General features: G+C 47.0%; 1 protein-coding gene across 1 annotated transcript in view; it reads left to right on the top strand.

Annotated features, from left to right (window-relative positions):
* GTF2H5 (general transcription factor IIH subunit 5) overlaps nucleotides 1-23,159 on the top strand; it is a 74,904-nt gene extending 51,745 nt beyond the window's left edge. The window contains exon 3 of the mRNA XM_085612161.1: nucleotides 22,700-23,159. Within this exon, the coding sequence (XP_085468287.1) occupies nucleotides 22,700-22,880 (181 nt within the window). The 3' untranslated portion in view covers nucleotides 22,881-23,159. The remainder of the gene's footprint in view (nucleotides 1-22,699) is intronic.
* The last annotated feature ends 322 nt before the right edge of the window (nucleotides 23,160-23,481 follow it).

Here is a 23,481-nt window from a genome sequence, read left to right as displayed (position 1 = left end):
TGGCTGCCTTACGAGGCAAGAATACACCTAAAGATTGCTTGTATGACCCATAAAGCACTGCATAGCAATACCCCCAGTTACTTAGCTCTAAAGCTAGAGCGATCGGGGAGGCCGACCATTGCGAAGTGCGAGTTCACTACTACTAAAACCACAATCCTTCCACAAAAAGAGAACTGGTTGCAGAGCTTTCTCAGGGATTGCACCGAAGATTTGGAACTCCCTACCTCCAGTGGTAAGTGGAATCTCTTCCTTTACATCCTTCAAAAAAGAAGTAAAAATGTTTGTAATGAACAAATTCACATCGTAAGACTATAATTCTATGTTGACCTCTAATCACCTATGCGATCCATCTATTATTGCTTACCTCTATTGCATTGAAGACGAATACCGAATATATGTTTCTACTCCAACCACCTATTGTTTATTAACTGTGTATTGTGAAGCGTTCTGATTCCCTCGTGGATCATTCCTTGTTGACTACTAGTCACCTATACTATCCATATACTGATATCTACCTCTTTTGTACTGAATGGTGAATACTGAATGTATGTATACTACCTCAACCATTCTAATGTTTAATTACGGTATATTGTAAAGCGCTCTGATACCCTCGTGGGTCATGTTCGCGCTTTATAAAACTTTATAAATGAATAGCACAATGTTATGATCGGCAAATGGGTCTTGTAATATTCTCACTCTTTGTATTTACAAAATCCAAATAAAAAAAAGTTGGCAAAAAAAATAGTCACAAGCACAGGGTCACCTACAGGATAGGGGCCAGCATTCCTCTCTCTCTGCAGTGATGGAACAGCAACAATCATATAAAAAAGTTACCTGACCTTCAGGTCTAATGACTTGAACAATCTACTTGACCTCACTGTAATGTACTTGAGCCGTAAACTGGTCTCAAATTGTGTGAACCTCTGCGAATATTTTATTTAACAAGTTCACCTTCATTATCACGTTTGAGAGCACCTTCAAATGTGTGAGTTCAGCATTTGTGCTGTACACAAAACTCTTTTGTTTTATTTATTACATTCAACTTTTGCTCCATGTATTTTTTTTAATGCTTTATTTATAACATACATCATGATAATCACAAGTATACAACTGTATCAGGACCCATTTGATGGTGTTCACATAGACCATGCAGTGACTCCATCTACCCAGGGTGCAAGGAGGGCACTATTAGCCAGTCCATTGGTGACCAACATTTAGGATGATTGTAAAGCAAAAAGCATCAGTAAACACATAGAACAGCAGCAGCTTTTGTACCAAGAGAGTCTGACCTGTGCAGGGTGGTGATGACACCCAACCCAGCCTCGTCTACCAGGGTGGGAGGTGGGGAGGGGTCTGATACACTCATTCCCAGACCATCTCGAGTACAGTGTCCTCCACCTCCAATCCAGGCGGAGAACAAGGCCGCAAACAAACGGAATCCCCAGGCTCGTCGTTCGGCAAACACAACCATCCCCAACACATACTCTCTCCCCCATCCCTCCTCCACAGGGGCTTCTGGCAATTCTTCAGCAGTTGCCCTAGGGGACGCCAAACAGCCCAATCATCAAAGGGGCATCATCTGGTTCCATTGCCGTCAGCTGGTTGACCATCTCTGCCCAGAACCTAAGGTCTCTCTCTGCATTCTCATCCATTCTAACCATACACAGCCGTACCTCCTCCGCTATGGCCCACTCCCACAGGTCCTCTCTCCATTTGTCCACGAACGGGCATGCAGCCACTGTCAAAGGATGGCCATGCATCGCCTGGCTAGCACTAGTCCCAGGGATGCAAAGTGTGCACTCATTTTCCCCTCAGCTTGAGGAATCAGGAGGAGGCCAAGCAAACAATGTCTGCGGGAGGTATCAAACCACAAGCCAGTCACCCCTCGGAGCTCCTTAAGGGCCGTGTGCCAATATTCTCTCAGCGGTGGGCAGTCCGAGGTCATGTGGAGGAATGTCACCAGACTGCCAATACAACAAGGGGATACCTCACTATGCGCAGGAAACATTCTGTGCAGTCTCTGAGATGTGAGATACGTGCAGTGTAAACAGCGTGAAATTGGATCAGTTTTAACTGAGCGTTACTCGCTATTTCCCTCATCTGTGCACACGCTCTATTCCATTTGCTATCAGTCAGAAAGCTATCCATGTCCTCATGCCATAGACAGCGCGTCAGATCCATGTGCCATGTGCCCATCCGGCTTGAGGGCCTTGAACAGCCGGGATATCAGACTCCTCTTGGAACCCATATCTAGGACAAGGCCAAATACCTGCAATTCCCAAGGCTCAACAGGAAACCCGGGCCACAAGTCCCATATAGCTCGTCCTGATAAAATCTGTCTTGCCATAGCGAGTGGGCTAGTAGAGTTCCTCACGGCCTGATTAAAGTTTCCACATACACTATGTGGGCTACCCTTGCTGCCTTATACACCTACACAAACTCATCTTGTACATTTGGCGCCTGTATTTGCATGCTTCACCTTGAGTCTGGTCATAGACACCTACCTTTCCTTATTAGTTGAACATGAACAGGCATTTGGAGGAATGGTCATTCAGAACTACCCTATTAATGTGAGATTTTTCAGATATTAATTAAAATGCCCGTCCATATGTGAGTATCTCAGAAATAAAATTGGTTCATCGAGGACCACTCTAGCATGTTCCTCTTTTAGAGATGGAATCCTCAAGAACTCCTGCAATTCCTGTCTTGTGTTCCTAGGATGTTTAACCTCTGCTTGGAGACAAAACATTGCTTTAACCTCTTCAGTGCCCCGCCCTTTCCACGCCCTGTGCCGGGCGTTTCATTAGCGGGCGGGGATCATGACGAGATGGTCTCGTCATGGGCACAGCGCAACCGCGGCCCATGACGAGACCATCTCGTCATGGGCATTGAAGGGGTTAAACATTTATGTTGATGGCCCCCCTCCCACCTATACCACATAGTTTGGTCCACTAACAACACACTTGCCTAGATGCAACTAAACCAGATGTCTGAATCTGAGCCCAAAAAGACGGAGTTTGTTCTTCTAAATGTAGGTAACCTCTGCCCCTCAACCAGGAGTAACTCGACAAAATGAACTTAGATGGCATCTCTCCCATTCTTTACTTCTGTGCTAAATCTCCAGGGTTTCACAGTGGTTCCTCTGTTCTTTAAAGACCACATCAAGAAAAAGCACAAACATCATGTTTCTTAAAGATCACAAACTCACAGCAGCAATCCAAGCTGAAACAATCGAATATTTTCAAGAGAACAAAGGGACAGTAGATTCCCCAGGGATCCTGTGGGAGGCATATAAAACAGTACACCTGGATAAAAGCACAAAACCTGATTAATCAGAAACTTAGATGTAAAAAGTAGCCTTCCTGAAAGAGAAACTACAGAGACTCAGAAAATTTGTAGTGAATATCCCCGAAAGATGGAGACCTATGATAACTAGACCTAATTATGAAAGAATACAGAACATAAACTGATAAAGCAGCAAGTCTGAAATACCTGAGTACACAAAAAAGGTTATACAGAGTGGGGGACAAGGTGCGGTTCCTATTGGCATGGCGGAGACACAGAAGAGTAGAGGCTACATGGGTCGGTGAACTAAAGACAGATAGTGGGGAGACAGCAGCCGTAGATACATAAATAGCACAACCCTTCACAGACTACTACACAAAACTGTACAAGTCCAGACAGTTGGCGAGGGAAGAAGCAGTAGTAATAGGTGAAAACTTTGATATCATTTGCTGGGTAGAGTTATGAACTATGAAAGAACAGCTGGTTAAATCACTCCATTCTAAATAGGCATTTGATTCCATTGACTCAACTTGACTCAACTTGCCTGGCATTAGTACTGCGGTTCAGACCTGAATTTCAGAATGTGGGTGTTCCTTTTCGACAGGACTCCAACATCCAGGACCAGTTTGAATGGAGCATTGTGAATGGAACTAACACAAGAAAGAAGGTTAGGCAGCACTGGCAGCTTGGGTGGGAGCGACACATAAATGGGCGGCAGCAGAGGAGGAGACATTGCGGGAGGAGGAGGTGAGAGGGGTCCGCAAGAACCCTATATCTATGGAATGGGCCATGTTGTTATATTGATTCAAGCAGTGGACCCCTGGCGAGGACCCTACAGACGACACACTCACACCATTGGCCCCGATAGAGAAGTCTCAAACAGCCTGATAGTACATACAATTACGGTTGCCGGTCAACCCTAAGAGGAGGTCCAAGCACAATTCATTGAGGCGCTACACCCACACGACAGCCCGTGCACTCGGTTACGAGGTCCGGAGGTGAACTTCCATGCCCTTCCCCTAGTTTACACCTGTGTTACACCCCAGTTCAAGTGACATATTATCCATCCGAACCCCTAGGGTACACACATTGTCTCGTACTTGATCGCATCATCTTTCTACCGATTCTACGGCAGGTTCTACAGCTGATGTGTGATACCGCATACTGTACTTTATGCCATAATTATTGGACGGACTTGAATGATGTACGGTATTAAAAATGTGAAAATGTCAATAAAAATGTTACAAAAAGAAAGAAGGTTAGGCAGGTGTGTCAGTCTCTCTGTTGCTCTTTGCACCGTGTCTAGAACCAATGGCATGTTGTTTCAGAGCCCTGGCTATTATGGTGGGACTTTCACCCGGTATGGTTGAAGAAGATAAATATTGTTATATGCAGTCAATATACTCTTATGTGTAGCCAACCCAACAAAAACCTTTTACCTGGGATATTGAATCTATTTATGAAGTTTGAAGATTACTCTGGGTGCATAATAAACTGGGTAAATAGGGCCTTTAAAAAAAGTACTTTTTTATTGAGGACAGGCAGGATCAAAGATGTACAATAACCGCAGAAGGGTTTAAGTCTTTGAAAAAACATTACTCCCCAAAAATGTTGTTCTTTGCGCAGAACATAGAGTCTTTTAAAAATGCATGTATGCGGGTGGCATAGCACTCCCAGATTATTGGACTTTTCAACTACTAGTAGTTAACGGTTGACACCCTCTGACACAGATGACACAGTTATATGGCTACTGAAATGAATGACGCATTTATTCAGTTAGATACACTGGCGATGGACCTACAAACTTGCATAAGGGAAGAAACATGTCAACTGGAAGGATTCAGGCAGGGGGACATCAGAGGATTCTCAAGAATGGAGACTTAATGGAGGAAGAAGATCTGAAAAAGTTTGACAGCCTGCAAGAAGACTAAGAATGTGGTTCAGACCAAACCATACACATATGCCCATCTCAGACAGGCCCTCAGAACAAAGAACATAAATTGGACAACAATAATCAACACAACCACAGTAGAAAGTAGCGTCTTTAAGGACAAGTACGGCAATGGAGCAATACTGAGTATATACAAAACCCTAATTATAAACAACCCAGACTGCCTAGGAAAATTGAGGGAGACATAGCAAAATTACCTAGTCCCACTGGACAACATAGAGTGGGAGGCAGTAATTATGAACATAAAGAGTAGCGGTAAAAGCAGGACTCCAACTGGTACAGCTTGAAATGCAATGCTCTACACAGAGCGTATTGCAACAGAACTAGACCTCTTAGAATGGGCATGGTTCGAAGACCCACATGTATAAAATGCATTGCAAACAAGGGCACTGATCCAGCGTTAAACCAGCCTCAGATGCTCTAATACCTCATACTCACCTTGGGCCCATAAACACACACATTCACACAGTCCAGTTTAATCCACTGGGGTCAATTTTATAATTGTCTGTCTGAGATTTAGTTTTCTAGCATTTCTAACCAAATCTTTCACAGATCAAAAAGTTCTTTCCTCTGGTCAATGGACCATTAGTTGAACTAGTTGATGGTGAAATGAAAAGAATTTAATCTACTTTATTTACAATGGAAATAACCTCAGACTCCGGAAGATTTTCAATGTTTATCTAAATGAAATTCCTGTGAGCCAAGTTTAAAGAACAGAGCAGTCTCCGTCACCCATGGAAAGGAGGAATGATTCAGAACAATAAGACTTTCAATGACTGTACTTTGGATAGGAGAGGATAGAGAGAGCAGTACAAATTAAACTCTGCAGAACATTATAGTTACCTAGGATGGTGTGAAAACTGACCCCTTAGCCAAGGAGTTGGGAAAGGACAGGAGACAAAGGCTTCAGAATTCAGGACCGGATTCAGGACAGGATAAGATGACCTCTTCTAGATCCGACGCCTGCGTCACACCCCTCTCTGACAATATCTTCCTCCTCGAATCTTCCGCGAACATCTTGTTCTAAATGTTTGGCTTATCTTCTAAGTCTGCAATAGGATTCTTCTTCTGCATTCACTCAATACTCCGACAGCATCCCGAGCTCTGCAGCATTCCGGTCTCTCTCTGTTCTAACTAATTAACTAAACTACCTCAATTATACCCTTCTAATGCCATGTACCACCCCTTAATGTTTCAATCTCATAGAACTCCTAATTCTGGTTGGACAGGCAAAAGGGATGATCATCACACCATATCAGGTTTCAGTCAACTTTCTTTAGTTCATTGTCAAGTGATCCCTCCCCTTAATCTTTATTCAATAATCTTTATTCCCACCCGTATTCACATTTTTATCATAACAAAGTATACATTTTGGTGCAAGTTTCTTCCTTTCACAGGACATCAGGATGATTCCCAGGGCATGTTGCTGATTCTTTTCTGGGATGACATTCAAGGATGACAGTGCGGCTTCTGGCTCACTTAAACTGCGCATGTGTAACGGGTCACATTTATTTATTTATAAAGTTTTATATAGCGCGAACATGACCCACAAGGTTATCAGAGTGCTTTACAATATACCGTAATTAAACATTGGAATGGTGGAGGTAGTATATATATTCAGTATTCGCCATTCAGTACAAAAGAGGTAGATATCAGTATATGGATAGTATAGGTGACTAGTAGTCAACAAGGAATGATCCACGAGGGAAACAGAATGCTTCACAATACACAGTTAATAAACCATAGGTGGTTGGAGTAGAAACATACATTCGGTATTCGTCTTCAATGCAATAGAGGTAAGCAATAATATATGGATCGCATAGGTGACTAGAGGTCAACATAGAATTATAGTCTTACGATGTGAATTTGTTCATTAGAAGCATTTTTACTTCTTTTTTAAAGGATGTAAAGGAAGAGATTCCACGTACCACTGGAGGTAGGGAGTTCCAAATCTTCGGTGCAATCCCTGAGAAAGCTCTGCAACCAGTTCTCTTTTTGTGGAAGAATTGTGGTTTCAGTAGTAGTGAACTCGCACTTCGCAATTGTCCACGGTCTCTCTCAGGAGGCCCAAATACGAACTAATAGCAAAAGTCAAGAAAAGGTATATTAGTTTCAAAATAAAACTATTTCACTGTATACCACCTATCTCTACTCTAGTCCCCTTTGCTTATAAATGCAATCCTCCGATTAGCAATTAGTAAAAATAGTATCATTTAGTTCCAGCAAAGCAGATGCTTAGCATGTGAGTTTTCAAGCAGCCATTTTGGAGGTGTCTGCGCAAGTGCAGAGAATTTCCTCCAAGCATAAGCTCGTCATCACTAGGTAGGCATAGTTGATGCATGCGCAATGCAATTTCCCGCATTAGCGGCCATTTTAGATTTCACTTGAGTTACTTGTTAATAAGACACATATGCAAGCTTCTCTTATTCTTGATATTTGAAATGTTGTGCGTATTAATTACACAATACATTAATTAGTATAACGTTACGAGTTATTATGAGAGGATTGCCTTCCAGCAAGTCTCTTTTCTACGAGTCCTTGCTCCATCAGTACCTTCTAACACGCAAGTTGGGGAAGTGGTGTACTCCAGACCTTCTGAAGGGAGGCAATAAATGAATTATCCTCCTTTTTAGATTGTGAAACTCTGGTGACTAATTAACAAGAAAAATAGTTCAAGCATATCTTCCCTTACCTTGAAAGAAATGCAGTGGTCCTCTCCCAGTCTGAATCTACTTCAGACTTTCTTGTGAGACCTATAAGACACTGCAGTTGAGTAAACCTGACTGACTACCTTGCCTCTTAACATGTAAAGTGGTACATGCACTTTTATGAGTACATCCCCTCATGATTGGAATTTCAAAAAGACTCGCAAACAACACACACTCACACCAACAGCCATTCTCTGCATATGGCCGGACTATGAGATGACCTCCTTTACACCTCTGATTTGCTACTTAGGTGGTGCTCAAACCCCACCTCGTCACAAAGTTCCTATCACCCTAAACTCCTCATCCTACACCTCTCCCACTTCTAAAGATGACTATCATTGTAAATGCACATCTATGTCTCTCAGTCTGTTATTTCAGCCTTTGTAAGGCAGTGCCCCCTCCCCCACATGAGCACAATGTTTGTCTCAAGTCCCTGTCAAGCTAACATGCATATTTTGGGGATTTAATTGATCAATAAGACTAGCAAGTTTATTAAAATGTATTCTACATTGGAGGTTTTGGTGGGCTATGAAGGGTCCAGGAATGGGCCATTAATTTTGTTTCCCCACTCCAGGCACATGCAGGTTTCTCACTGTTGATTCCAGTATTGCCCACTCCTGGATCTCCCTAACTACCTCCTGAATTTATGTAGTGTCCCAAAACCTGCTTATTCCTGCAGCAGTCCCTACCACCTTAATTTCTAGCACTGGCTCTAGGTTTTGTTCCTTTTCTCCAGGCCCTTGCAGCTCACTCTCCTTTCAGGTCCTTAAGAGTCTCCTTCAACACCCACCCACACACACCACACATCAAACCCCCATACCCCACCACCCCAGTCGCCCGTTGCTATTCTTTACCCATATCTGGCAAGTTTCCTCCATCTATGTGTGACTCACTGCTCCTGTCCATGTTTGTTTGGTTTCTCTTTTGCATGGAAGGACTTGTTTTTATAATGGAATAAGCAAGGCTGTAAGTTCTAGAATGCAAAGGAAAAACATGGACTGGAGCAGCTAATTATGCATGGTCCTAGGAAACGTGGTAGGGCTGCCTACTCAAGGCTTGTCCAGCTCCCCTAACTACATGTTCTTGCAGAGCTCCTTGCCCTCCAGAACTCTGGAGCTCTCACTTCCTCCTTGCTAGTATGGTGATTACACATGACGCTCGGGCAGAGCAAGGGCTTAAGCCTGCACTTCTCCCCCCTTAGTTCCCTTTCTATGTTCATCCAGTTTCCTCTATGATCCTCTTCAAGGCATAAACATGTCTATTGCTGGGAGCTATGCAGGTGGTACTAGAAGTAGATGGCAATTAAGGATTTTATTATCCCTTTTCTGTGGTGATCTTGGGGTTATGAGGCTTTTCCCACTATCCTGGGCTTCCATGTTTTCAGCAACTTGCTCCCTTGGAGTCCTTTAATGCTATGATTACTTACCGGTAATCCTCATTGCTCTTAGTCCTATTTGTCCTCGACCCAGTTATTACTAATGAGGTATATTCCACTGACAGGACGAAAAACAGGAAATGCTTTTCGGCTCCACCCACCCTCCTTCCAGGGGCTATAATTACATAGCCAACAGAAAGCACTTCCTGACATACCAAGCAACAAATGCCTGCACAGGGAGGGTGGGTATTAAGCATGACTGGATCGAGGACGAGTAGGACTAAGAGTTAAGGGGATTTCCGGTAAGTAATCATAGCATTACCTCTACGTCCCTCGTCCTCGACCCAGTCATTACTAATGAGGCATACCAAAGCAACCACACAGGAAGGCCTTTGGCAAACCACACACAGAACACAGACTGAAAACAAAAGTGGAGTGCAGCAAGTGAAAATACATTAATAAATACACAGAATCAGGTGGGGGGAATACGCCCCACAGCACGAAACACACCACAACCAAAATTCGTCCTGTCAGTCAGAGCACAATTCAAACGATAATGCTTCACAAAAGTAGAATCAGAAGCCCAAGTTCCATCCCAATGGATCTTATCAAGGGAACCCCATGAAAAGCAGCCCAGGAAGCAGAGACACCCCTGGTGGAACGGTCCTGAACCCCAGAAGGACAAGGCAAACCAGAGCCCTGATAAGCCAGAGAAATGACAGACTTGATCCAGCGACCCAGGGTAAGACGGGAAGCAGCCTTCCCCCGACCAGCCAGACCAAAAGTCGCAAAGAGAGAGTCGGAAGAACGAAACACCGCAGAGCATTCAAGATAGAGAGATAAGGCACGCTTCACATCAATAGTGTGCAACAACAGCTTAGCAGGAGAGGAAGGAGAAGGGCATAAGAAGGGAGGATCAACTCCTGAGAAGAATGAAACCTAGAACGAATCTTAGGAACACACCCAGGATCCAAAGAGAGGACCACGCGTCATCCAAGAAACGCAAAAAAAGGAGAACAGCCACCTTAAAAGATAGGAATTTAAGGTCAACCGACTCTAAAGGCTCAAAGGTAGAGGACTGCGGAGCACACAGGACCGAAGAAAGATCCCAAGGAGGAACTGGAGAATGAGCAGAATGAGAGGAGAGAGATAAACTCCGGAACAACAGAGAAACCAACAACCCATGCGAAGACGGTAGTGAAATTGGATCCCGGGAAAGCCCGAATAGCAGCACACTGGCCCTTCAGAGTAGATCGATCATAGTTCTTCTGAAACCCATCCAGAAAATACTGAAGGATAGAAGCGACAGGGCAAGAGGTAGGAGAAACACCAAGCCCAGAACACCAGGAAGATAAGGAAGCCCAATGCTTAGAGTAGGACGACAGAGTGGATTTCCTACGGGAGGCCTGCATCACCGTGATGAGGTGGTCAGGCAAACTCCGGACCCCCGCGGTGAGGGACCAGGAGGGAGGGAAATGTCGACCTCCGGGGCGACAGGCAGCGAGGCAGAATCCAAGGAGGACCCACCGCCAGACTCGGCAACAACGGGAACAAGGACCTCCGAGGCCAGTGAGGTAAGACAGCCACCACCTGGGCCCCCACTCGCTGCACCTTCAGCAAGAATGACGGAATCAGAGGAAGAGGAGGGAAGGTGTACAGCAACCAAGGTTGCCACAGGAGAGACCAGGCCTCCATCCACCAAGCCCCCAACTCCGGCACCCGGGAACAAAAGCGGGGAAGCAGAGCATTGGTCCTGGAGGCAAATAAGTCTATCTTGGGAGTGCCGAACCCCCGGCAGAGCAACCATAAATTTCTGGGAGAGAGGGGCACAGGTTCAGAGAGGATGGAAACCTGCGACTCAAGGCATCCGCCACCACATTGTCAAAACCCCGGATATGTTGAGCACGGATGGTGAGAAGATGTGTGAGAAGTTGGCCTGGTATATGCTGCCCACTAGTTATAGTGGGCACCTTGCACCAATCCAAACAACCTTTATTGAAAGCTATCCTAGTGGTAGCTATGGAGAGCAGCCTTCAGGCTAAGTCTTGAAGGAATGTAAAGCAGCTTGTCTTACCAGTCTATAATCTCTTGAATGGCTAAAAGAAAGGCAACCACACCAGGTATATATATATATATCCATATCCCAGCCCGAGCGTCCTTTACCATAGAGGCTGCCGGGGGAGGGCTACCACACTGCTTGAGCAACTACAGGGCCTCGGTAGGCCGCAAGGAAGAGCCTGTGCACCCATTTGGGTATTAAACATTGTGTGAACAAGTTGGGGCAGAAGACTCACCACTGACTCCAGGAGACCAGTGCAGCCCAGCAGCACAGGAAACGGAATACCGGTCAAAATCCAGGAAGCCAGGTGTCACAACTCCAGCAGCTCCCACAAAGATCCAGAAGCACCCAGAGAGCCCAGCAAAGGAGAAAACTACAGGACAAGCATGTAGCAGTTAAGTGCCCATCTCCTACCCCAGCGTTCCCAGTCATGTCCAGCGACAGGAAACAAAACAGGAAGTGCTTTCTGTTGGCTATATAATTATAGCCCCTGGCTGGAGGGTGGGTGAAGCCTAAAAGCATTTCCTGTTTTGTTTCCTGTCAGTGGAATATACCTCATTGGTAATGACTGGGTCGAAGACGAGGGACATAGAGGTAATATGGTGCCTCTAGCACAAGATCTTTTTGGATTTTTAGCTGACGGCAATGCTCTTTTATAGACCTTAAGATGTGTTCTTCCATATCCCCATTTATAGCAACTGCTCATTACGCTCCTTAGGTTTGTGACCAATGTGGTGAATGACCAGGGCAACGTGCAATCTTTCACCCTAAAATTGATGCCTAGTATGGTTTGAATGTCATGTTTTGTTTTGTCTTTCTCTTGAGATATTGATTGTTATACATAAGCAATGTACAATACAAAGCTACATGATGCACAAGTTAATTACCTTCGGTAAAGATATATCTGTAAGAAACATTAGTTAGTTATAGATTCCTTACCTTAGAATTACCCCCAGGCGTCAGACTGGATCCGGAAAGTTTTTTCGTCAGCAGTACCTCTGCGCGTCAGAAGGTGGCGTCAGAAGGTGGCGTCGTGGTCGCCGGGATGATGTCGCAGCAGCTACTTAGACACCACCCTCGCGTGCTGACGTCAGTTCTGTACACGACTTTCCACACCAGAAACACAGAGCCGTGCAAGACACTGACCATTGGTGCACAAAACTAGGGCCCTGAAAGAATGTCTTTAACTCTAGAAATCAAGGGAAGATGGGTGGGGCGGTAAGGAATCTATAACTAACTAATGTGTCTTACAGATATATCGTTACCGAAGGTAAGTAACTTGTGCATCTGAAAGCAACACGTTAGTTATAGATTTCTTACCTTAGAATACATACCCCAGCAATACCAACCCCGGTGGTGGGCCTGCGAACCAAGATCACACCAGAAAATCCTGGAAAACAGAACGGCCAAAGAAGCCGTCTCTCCGGACTTGGCTGTCCTGGCAGTAGTGTTTGGTGAATGTGTGCAGCGATGCCCACGTGGCTGCCTGACAGATGTCATTAAGAGGCACTCCCCTTCCCAAGGCAGTAGTGGCTGCCGTCGTCCTGGTGGAAAGAATGCGTAGCCCGACTGGAGGCTCCTTTTTAACGAGAGAGTAACAAACCTTAATACACAACATGACCCACCGAGAAATGGTGTGTTTGTGTACGACCCGACCCTTCTTTGCACCCACGTAACCAACAAAAAGTTGATCATCCACCCAGAACTGCTTTGTGCGATCCAGATAGGAGAGCGCACGTTTTGGGTCCAGACGGTGAAGCTTCTTTCTTCCTTTGAAGAATGCAGGAAGAAGGTGGACAAAGTACTGGTCTGCCCGATGTGAAAGGCAGTGACCACCTTAGGAAGAAAGGATGGACGGGTCCTGAGAACCACCTTGTCCGGATGAAGAGACAAAGGAGGTTTCTAAGAAAGAGTCTGGAGCTCAATCACCCTTCTAGCAGAAGTGATGGCTACCAGGAAAGCAGTCTTAAGAGTCAAGAGACGTAAAGGACAATTATGAAGCAGCTCAAAGGTAGCGCACATTAAATAAGTTAGCACAAGATTCAAGTCCCAATGAGGCATAACGAAAGGGATTGGAGGAAAAAGATGTGTTAAGGCTTTTAAGAAATGGTTAACTACTGGAGTCTTGAAAAGAGATGGATGATCTGGCATCCGAAGGAAGGCAGAGATGGCAGAAAGGTAGCCCTTGATAGTGCCTAGAGCAGAGCCCTGTTGGGCTAAAAGAGAGAAGGAACAAGAATACTTCAGAAAGAGGGGCAGAAAGGGGATCCACAGCCTTTGCTGTGCACCATGCCACAAATTTGTTCCACCTGCAGGCGTATACTGTCTTTGTGGAGGGACGCCTGGCTGGCAAGATTACGTCACAGACTTCAGGAGGCAGGTCGAAAGACGTCAACTGCCGCCGCTCAATCTCCCCACAAGGAGGTGGAGACTGGACAGGTTCGGGTAGAGGACTATCCCATGCTGCTGCGACAGAAGACCCTCCCGAAGAGGCCGTCTGATCGGAGGATCTATGGCCATGTTGAGCAGCTCAGGATACCAGACTCTTCGTGCCCAATCCGGAGCCACAAGAATGACTTTGGGCCCGGTCGCGCCTGATCTTCTTCAGCACTCTGCGCAGAAGTGGTATAGGCGGAAAGGCGTACAACAGACCACAACTCCACTCGTGACGAAAAGCGTCGCCGAGCGAGTGCCGCCTTGGAAATTCCAAAGCGCAGAATTGATGACATTGCGCGTTCTCTTCGGTGGCAAATAGCTCTAACCAAGGCTCTCCCCACTGTTGAAAGAGACCTTGCATCAACTCCGAGTGAAGACGCCATTAGTGATCCATCATGCATCTGCAGCTGAGTTCGTCAGCCTTGGCGTTCAGAGAACCTGCCAGGTGATGAACCACCAAGGAAATGCCTTGATGTTCCAGCCATGTCCAGAGGTGGAGAGCCTCATGGCATAGAGTCCACGATCACAACCTGTCCTGTTTCTCGCAATACCACATGGCAGTGGTGTTGTCCGTGAACACCTGCACTACTCTTCCCCGGACAGAGGTAAGGAATGCCTTCAGTGCAAGATGAATCGCCGGGAGCTCCAGAAGGTTGATGTGAAGCCCGGACTCCGCCAGAGACCAAAGACCTCTGATCTCCGACTCTCCCATGTGGCCGCCCCATCCCAGAAGGTAGGCATCCATCACCACAGTGTGGTCTGGTTGGGGAAGGGAGAGGGATCTGTCATTGACCGAATCCTGGTTTGTGAGCCACCACTGCAGTTGTCGAGCAGTGCCCTCCGAGATCTGGACGCAATCTAACAGATTCCCCTGATGCTGAGCCCACTGGAACTTTAGGTCCCACTGCAGAGCCCGCATATGCCGCCTGGCATGATCGATCAGCAGGAGGCCATGAGGCCCAGCAGCCTCAGGGTCATTCTGACCGAAACCCAGGACAGAGACTGAAAGATCGGAATCCTATCCCGAATATCCCGGACTCGCTGTTTGGGAGGACTGACCTGAAACCGTGTTGTGTCCAGAACTGCTTCAATGAAGAGGAGCTTCTGAGAGGGAATCAGGTGCGACTTCGGCACATTGATGGAGAACCCTAGCATATGCAGGAGGTCGGCCGTAGTCTGGAGGTGGGAGACGACTGCCAGGGGCGAGCCCGCCTTCAACAACCAGTCGTCCAGATAGGGGAAGACTGAAACCCCTGATCTGCGCAGAAGAGCTGCGACCACTGCCATCACTTTCGTGAACACCCGAGGGGCGCTGGTAAGGCCAAAGGGGAGCACGGTGAACTGAAAGTGCTTGTAGCCTACTGTAAACCGCAGGTAACGCCAGTGGGGCGGCAGGACGGGGAAGTGAGAATAAGCGTCCTGTAAGTCCAACGCTACCATCCAGTCTTGTGGGTCGAGGGCTGACGAGACCTGAGCAAGCATCAACATTTTGAACTTCTCCTTCCGAAGGAAGCGATTGACGTCCCTGAGGTCCAAGATAGGCAGCAGGCTCCTGTCCTTCTTGGGGACCAGAAAGTAGTGGGAGTAACAACCACTACCTACTTCTGGGACAGGAACGTGCTTGATGGCTCCCTTGGCCAAGAGAGCCATAACTTCTTGCTGGAGAAGTGATGGTGTACCAGTGGGGGAGGTGCTGGCAAATCCTGCCGCCCACTGGTTTTTGATGGGCCTGAAAGGTCAGACTAGGAGGGTTTGCAGGCTGCTGCAGAGGGGGGGAGCGGGGGGAGGGGTTTGTGGACTGGCTCAGAACCTCGCCGGTTTGTTCCACGTCCCTGGCCGTGCAACTTGCGGCCTGTGGCCCTGGGTGGGATGTAGCAGGGCACCCCTTCTGCAGCCACGAATGGGGCGAAAAGCAGACTGCACCGGACAGGAGGAGAGGCCCAAGGACTTGGCTGTAGCCCGTGAGTCCTTGAAGCACTCTAGGGCGTTGTCTGCTTTGTCGCCAAAAAGGCGACAGCCTTCAAAAGGCATGTCCATCAAAGTGTTCTGGACATTACCTGAAAAGCCAGTGGACCTCATCCAGGTGTAGCGGCGAAGCGCTACAGACGTTGAAATGGTCCTGCCCAGAGAGTCTGTGGTGTCCAGCCCACAACGGATCATAAACTTAGCTGCATCTGTCCCAGCGGCGACAGCCTGGGAGAGCACTGCCTGGGCCTCCTCCGGACACTGAGGCAGGACTTGTTTTATTTATTTATTTCACTTGTAAAGCACACGAATCACCCCATGAGGGTATCTCAGCGCTATGACCACATAAGCGAAATAAGGAGATTGAATTAGAAGAGTGAAGTCACTGTATCCCACACGGAGTGCGAATAACGGCCCAAGAGACATGAGATGTTTACGGACCAAAATCCTAAACCAGCGGAAGAGAAACTTTTCTTGCCAAGATGGTCCAGCTTTTTGGATTCCTTTTCCGGAGGAGCAGTAGGGAAGGTGCTTTTGGAGGTGGAGGCTTGGACCACCAAGCTCTCCGGGGTGGGGTGTTGGGAGAGGAAAGTGGGGACGCCCAGAGCCCGGCGGTGGCGTCTGGTGATAATCCTGTCCACGGGAGCCTTCCCGTTGGGCCTGGACTATGTGCCCAAAAGGACGTCGATGTGGGCCTCATTAAACGGCAACAGGGGCTCCGAAGCGCCTCAGTAAGGAGGTTAGTTGTGACCGCCACTGTAGGAAGCTCGAGGTTGAGAGCCTCGGCCACCCTACGCAACACCACAGCGTATGACACTCCCTCCTCCGTAGCCACGGTAGGAGAAGACAACATGCCACGGTCGGGTGAAGACCACTAGGATCTCCCAGTTCCTCTCTCTAGTCCTGCTCACTATCTAGCTGGACCGGTAAAGGTTCACCTGACCCCTCCCAGTCCTCCTCCTCCTCATCCTCTGGGTGCCACTGTTGTTGGAAGGGACCCCAGGAGTGAACAGGGGCATGAAAACCCCACCCGGGGCCGGATCCGGCGTCGGACAACGCCGGTCCGGCTCCGTGTCCACGTCGGGAAGGAGGCCTGAGTTGCCGCTGGCCGGGGAGCCAACCGGCGCCGAATGCGATAGTGGTGCCGTAGGAAGCGGCGCCGGTGGAGGTGTAACAAGGTCAACCGGTGCCAATCTGGATCCAGGCCTGGATCCAAGGGGGTGTGCGGCGCCGGAGCCGTTGGCAGTGAAGACCTTAGCCCCCCAACCGAGTCCGCAGGGCCCAAAGGCACGCCGGCGGGGTTGGTCCGCCGGCGGGGTTGGTCCGCTGGCGGGGTTGGTCCGCTGGCGGGGTTGGTCCGCCCAAAGATGGCATGCATCGCCTCGCAGAACGTACAAAGCTGGGTGGGGGTCGCTCCGGGTCCCGGAAAGGGAAGGAAGCTCAGAGTCGACCCTTCGGGCTCCGCGTGCGGAGCCACGGGGGTGGGACCACTAGCGTGCCTCGTCGGATTGGCTGACCGATGAGGAAAAGTCGAAGAGCAACTATGCTTCTTCGACGACTTCTTATGCTTCGACTTACCCGACCCAGAGTGTGAAGACTTCGACGATTTCGAACCGGACGGGCGGTGGCTCCGCAACCGGTCCCTCTACTTCCCTCTCGACCGGGACTTCGAACGGCGCAGAGCCGACTGTTGGCGTTCAAGCAGCTTCCGAGACCGCTCCCGCAAAGCCTTCGGCGCCATCGACCGACAGTCGGAGCACACGTTGGGGCCGTGGTCGCATTCTAGGCAAAAGAGGCACACGCGGTGCGGATCCGTCACCGACATCAGTCGGACACAGGAACCGCAGGCCTTCAAACCGGGCATCCCTCGTGCACCTGTTCGGAGTCGGAGACTCGAAACAAGAAGTCGAGAAAAACGTAGTCAAAAAATGACTGAGGTACATCTCTTCCCGGATCTGCACTGGCTGGCGCGGAAAAAGAAAGAACTAACGTCAGCATGCGAGGGTGGCGTATAAGTAGCTGCCTTGACGTCATCCTGGCGACCACGACGCCGACAACGGACGCTGAGCCAACCGACGCCACTGTTCGACTTGGCATCTTTTGGCATGTTTCTCCTGAGTTTTTGCTTTCTGACCTCCTGGTTTTGACTCTGGCATAGTGTTTCTGCGTACTTTTCTCACTGCTGATCAGTGGTAAAGTGCAAGTGCTCCGGTGGTAAATGGTGTTATGGATTGGCGTTTCCATGATTGGATATTTGATCTACTTGTTAGTCCCTAGTAAAGTGCACTTAGTGTGCCAGGGCCTGTGAATCAAATGCTACTAGTGGGCCTGCAGCACTGATTGTGCCACCCATGTGAGTAGCCCTGAAAAGGTAACTCAAATCCGCCATTGTGGAGTCTGCGTGCAGTTTGTAACTGCCATGTCGACTTGGCCAGTGCGCACACTTGCCAGTCCCTCACCTAACCTTTTCTTACATGTCAGCCACCCCTAAGGTAGGCCCAAGGTTCCCCTGTGGGCCAGGTGCAGTGTATGTGAGAGGTAGGACATTCCCTGGTGTGTGTGACATGTTCTGATAGCGAATTACTGCAATTTTGTTTTTTGCTATTGCAAGGCTACCCGTTCCCCCATAGGACAAAATGGGGAGTTTGTTTATAACATCTTATAAACATAACTGGCCCAGGGAATTAGGTAGGATAATAAAGTTTAGTATGCCTGAGCTCAGAATCTAAAGATGCATCTTTTAGTGAAGGTGATTTTTACATTCTGTGTTTGAAAATACCACTTTTAGAAAGTAGGTATTTTCTTGCTCAGTCATCCCGTGTGCCTCTGCTGGAATGTGGATTGCCTGTCTGGGTTTTAGATGAAAGAAGGCTGGGGAGCAGGAGTGGCTCCAGATAGTCTAGGTGGGTCAGGAAAGGGCTGAATAGACCTGGGCTGCAATTGGGGAAGGGGGGAGGAGATTTCCTTGCACCTCAAAGGGCCTGGTCTGCCTCTGACCATGCTGTCTCCACCTCCTGCCAGGAAGTCACACCAGAGAAGGCAGAACTGGTTCTGGCTGGGCCCAGACACACTCTGCCTAAGAGATCAAAGGATTTGGGGATATAGAACTCTTTTGGATCAAGAAGACTGCCAAGAAGAAGAGCTGGAGAAGCTGTGAGGAGGAACTAACACTTTGCTGTGTGCTTTGCCGTGTTAGCCTGCAGTGGCTGCTTCTGTCTTGGGCTGTGAAAGGACTGCAATCTACTTTTGTGAGTTTCTCCAAGGGCTTGAGGTAGAGCTTGCCCCCTGTTCAAGAGGTCTCTGGAACAGCAAAGACGTCAACCTCTTCTTCCCTCCGCACTGGGGACTGTGTGTTTTGTGCTGCAACAGGAGAAAAAGCAACCTGACGCGTCTACGACGCCGCTGCCGATTCCTTGTCCAGAGGGCACCGACACAGCGCCGCACCACAACCCTGGTCTCACCGACACCTGCTGACGCCGCCACCGAGCCGCTGCTCGCACCGCGACCTGTGGGCACCTTACTCCGCACTGCCTCACTTCAGGACGACGCCTTGGTATCCCTGACGAAGACGCTCCACGCCAAAATCTACACCGCTGCTTGCACCGTGGTTCAAGGGCACTGCTCGTAAAGTTACATGACGCACCGCCATCAACCCGCACTGCAGGCTTGGCCTACCGACGCCATCGACTCCAGTTCGTCAGCCGACGACAGCGCTTCAGCAACGATGACGCCGCTGCTTGGTCAGCCAGGACTGTTTGGATTTGTTTGTTCACGACACCGTGATAGCCCCGGACGGAGCTATCGACATCAAGGAACTGTTTTTCAAGGATATTTTGATAACTGAAGATTTTTAAGTATTGTATTGTGGATTTTTATCGTTTTTGGTCTTATCTTAAGTATATAAAAATATTGGATATTTTTCTGAACTAGTGTGGTGTCCTATTGTAGTGCTTACACTGTATTACTGTTGGTTTTGTGCAAATGCTTTACACACTGCCTCTAAGATAAGCCTGGCTGCTCGTACCAAGCTACCAAGGGGGTGAGCAGGGGTTATTTTAGGAGTGTAACTCCCTTATCCTGACTAGAGTGGTGGTTTCTGCCTGGCTTTGGCACATGCCCTCGCCTACCAAAAATCCCATTTCTAACGGCCACCTTTCGACGCGCAGAGGTACTGCTGCCGAAAAAACTTTCCCGATCCAGTCTGACTCCTGGGGAGTTAAACCTAAAATTGATGCCTAAATTGTTCATTATGTAGATGGAGCCTGCCTCTTAGTTGTGTTGCTTTTCTAGTCCCCCCCCCCCCCCACACACACAATGTCCTCTCTCCCAAGAAGACCTGTATATCCTTTGCTTGTCCACTTTCTGATAACTAAATGACACCCAGCTCTTTCTCATTTCACAACAACTAATATTTACTGGAGATTTTTTAACCCTGTGATTTGGAAGACTTTCCGCACTCCAGAGAGGATTATGGGTTTGCAGTAAACATGTTGACCTTTTCCGTTCTACTCCCTCGATGTTATCCTGGTGAAATTACAGGTTAACACATCAGCCCACTTCAGCGAAGACTTTGTATATCAGTTACTTAAGGTTTTATTCTGGCATCAAAGGCCAGTGAAAAAACTGAATTGCAGGTGTTTTTCCTAAACATGCTTCCCTCAATAATGCATTTTGACTAAGTGTAGTGTTGGACACTGTTGAAGGGCTTGTGGCCGTCTGTCTTTTATTTAATGAGCACTCTGAACTCCGAGGGGAAGAGATTCAGTGGACAGATTTCACAGACTGATTTACAACACAAAGTTGCCAAGTTTCAAAACAAACTAGTAGCTCTTCTGTTCTAATTGCAATATCAAGAGTGAGCTTGTTGCCTCTAAAGGAAACATAAAATGAAGCCTGTTGTGCTCTGGAATGGACAAAGGTTCAGATTGCCCATGGGACGTTTCAGATTGATGGAAGGGGAAAGACATGGTTGTGTATGTCATTCTTGAATATAGGGTATGCAGTACAAGATCATCCATGTTCTTCCTACAATGTAGATGCAAGCTACAACACTTGGTGGAACAAACAACTTTCATCTGATAGGTTTTGCTGACGAAATAAAAACCGCAAGTGAGTCTTCCCTTTCCCACACCTTGTAATGCACCCAAATGTTGCCAGGCCACTGGTGACCAGAAAATGTAATCTTGAAACAAAATACACAATAATGTGCACAAAACCCTACAACCAACCTAGCAAAACTAAATCGCACATGTCCACCATACCAAATCGATCTTGCAACTTCCACTAAACCATGGACCCCCATGACTTCAGTTCCTGCATGTCATTCATACCCGAAATGAATACTGACAAAACTTAAACCTACCTAAAGCGTATTCTAGTATGTATTAGTTTAGGACACAATCTTAACTACATGACTGTTGAACTCCCACCAGGCCTCCCCAAAGTACAACCATATAACCTGATCTGGGCTCAAGAGTGTCAAAACCCCCACCCTGCACACAACCTGCTCTGACACTGGTGAAACAACAATACTGAACCCTTTGTCTAAAATGATTTGTGTGACCGTTCTGAATCTTATGTGTTAAATGTACCACCCTGCCCCCTTATTTACCTTGTACATTGAGGCGCAAGAAGCAAGGAAATGTAAAAGTTAAGCTGTGGGTACCGTAGTTGAGAGGAAATTGCAAAAGTTGGAGTCTACTGCAATAAAATGGTTGTTTATTCGGATTGAACTTCCTGAAAGTTGGTAAGGTACAAGGGTGGAGCTTTCGGTCCAAATAAGACCAATTTCAATAAATCAAAGAAAGCTATACCCAGAATAAATTTGTGAAAAAAGTGTGGAAAAGCATGAGTCTTTGAATAAGCCTTACCCTGTTGTGAAGCTGTGGCTGCTCTGAAAACAGAACAGCGGAATGAACTTGGGTAGGAGATCTCCTGTTACCTTTATGTGGCCTTACATAAGTGTTTTACAGCGGAGTGCATGTATAGATATTTCTCAAAAAAAGAAAATGGAGCACTGCTTGTGTTTTCCCAGATGTGCATATTCCACACACAAAATAACATTGGAAAAACCAAGAGATGTGGTTTTTAACCGAAAATACATGTCTGGCCTATTGGCTTTGCCAGGGTTTCCCAGTCAGGTTTCAGCAAAAGTCATGCTTATTTTAGCAGAATCCTTAGACTAAGCCCCTAGGTGTTTGCCTTTTACCTGTGTGTGACTTGTAGTGAATGCATGCCCCTTTTAGGCTGGGCCTAGACTTACAAGGGCTTACAGCCTGCACATTGCTTTTGGCTTGATTGTCACTTTAATTTGCTTGCTTCTGATTCCACGGCTTTCCTTGGGCTAGATTGTCCAATTTTTGTTTGTCCCTCCCCTGGAGCATAGCCTTTTTACTATTTCTTTGATTGGCTGCCTTCTTTTATCCTTCCAATCTTCACTTTTAAGGGACGTTTTTCCCTTTTTTGGTTAAGCACAGCAAATACTGTTCTAGTCATTGTTTTGGCACATGCATGCATTCTAATGCCTGCGCGCACATATGTCATCACGCATGCATGTGTTAGTGAAATGGTGCTACTGCCAGTATTTTTTACATTTATTTCTTTTGACAATACATCACGGCCTCGGAAAAAATCCAGACGCCGTAGAGCATCACATCACCAAAGCCATTGGCAAAGCCAATAAGACACAAAGAAAATACCTATTATCCTATTTTTCTTGAAAATAAATATATGGCAAATCAGTAAAAAAAGATTAAGATAAGCGTGTGAAAGGTAGGAGGCCAATTACAGTTTTAAGATGAATCCGGCAGGCTCTCTGTTGTATTTATAAATGTTTTTCATTGATTTCCATTATCTAGTTAAGGCGCTTGCACACAATGTACATACAGTATGACATCACTGACGCCTGTCTGTCTCTGCAGCGACCCCGCCATGAAGCAGTTCCTGCTGTACTTGGATGAGACGAATGCCTTGGGAAAGAAGTTCATCATTCAGGACTTAGACGACACCCACGTCTTCGTCTTAGCAGAGCTGGTGCACATCCTCCAAGACAAAGTGGGAGAGTTAATGGACCAGAACTCCTTCCCTATTACACAGAAGTAAAGCAGCTCGCAACAAGGAGCTAGATTAGTTTTCAAGAAATAAGAGAGCAGCGGCCATAAAACATAACATGGCGGCTTAGATGCTTTTCTTGGGGCTGGCAGCATCAAAATGCTTTGTGGAAACCTGCACCCCGGCACAGAAGTATCATTTTAATACAATTTTGTTTCTATATATACTCTAAGTTGAGTACAGTTTGCTTATAAAAAAAAGCCTATCTTGTTTGAATTGCACATGCAAAGCTTACAGTTAAGTAATTAAAGTGGTATGCCTTTATTGGTCTCTGAGATTCCTTCAAGATTTTTTTACTCTTTCCTTTTCTTGTCCTACTGGCATTTTATTTCATAGCGAACAGTAAAAAAAAGAGGTACGCTGTCTACAAAAAACAAAGATGAGAAAGCTCGTACGTGTATCAGAGCTAATGTAAGTGTCTGAGAGCGACAGAGAAAGGGAGAATGTCTTTTTCATTTCTATCTTACTGAGGGGACATTTTTGCACTTAATTGAGGGCTTTGAGAAGGTGATCCCTTCCAAGCATGATGAGTAATTTTGCGTCATTTTTGGGCCAGGCTAGAGACCTTTTTATTTGTCTCACAGAGAGGATT

The sequence above is a fragment of the Triturus cristatus genome, chromosome 6 (genome assembly GCF_964204655.1).
Source record: "Triturus cristatus chromosome 6, aTriCri1.1, whole genome shotgun sequence".
Lineage (NCBI taxonomy): Eukaryota > Metazoa > Chordata > Amphibia > Caudata > Salamandridae > Triturus > Triturus cristatus.
Note: the sequence above shows the minus strand (reverse complement) of the source record. Positions and strands in the feature narration are given on the sequence as shown.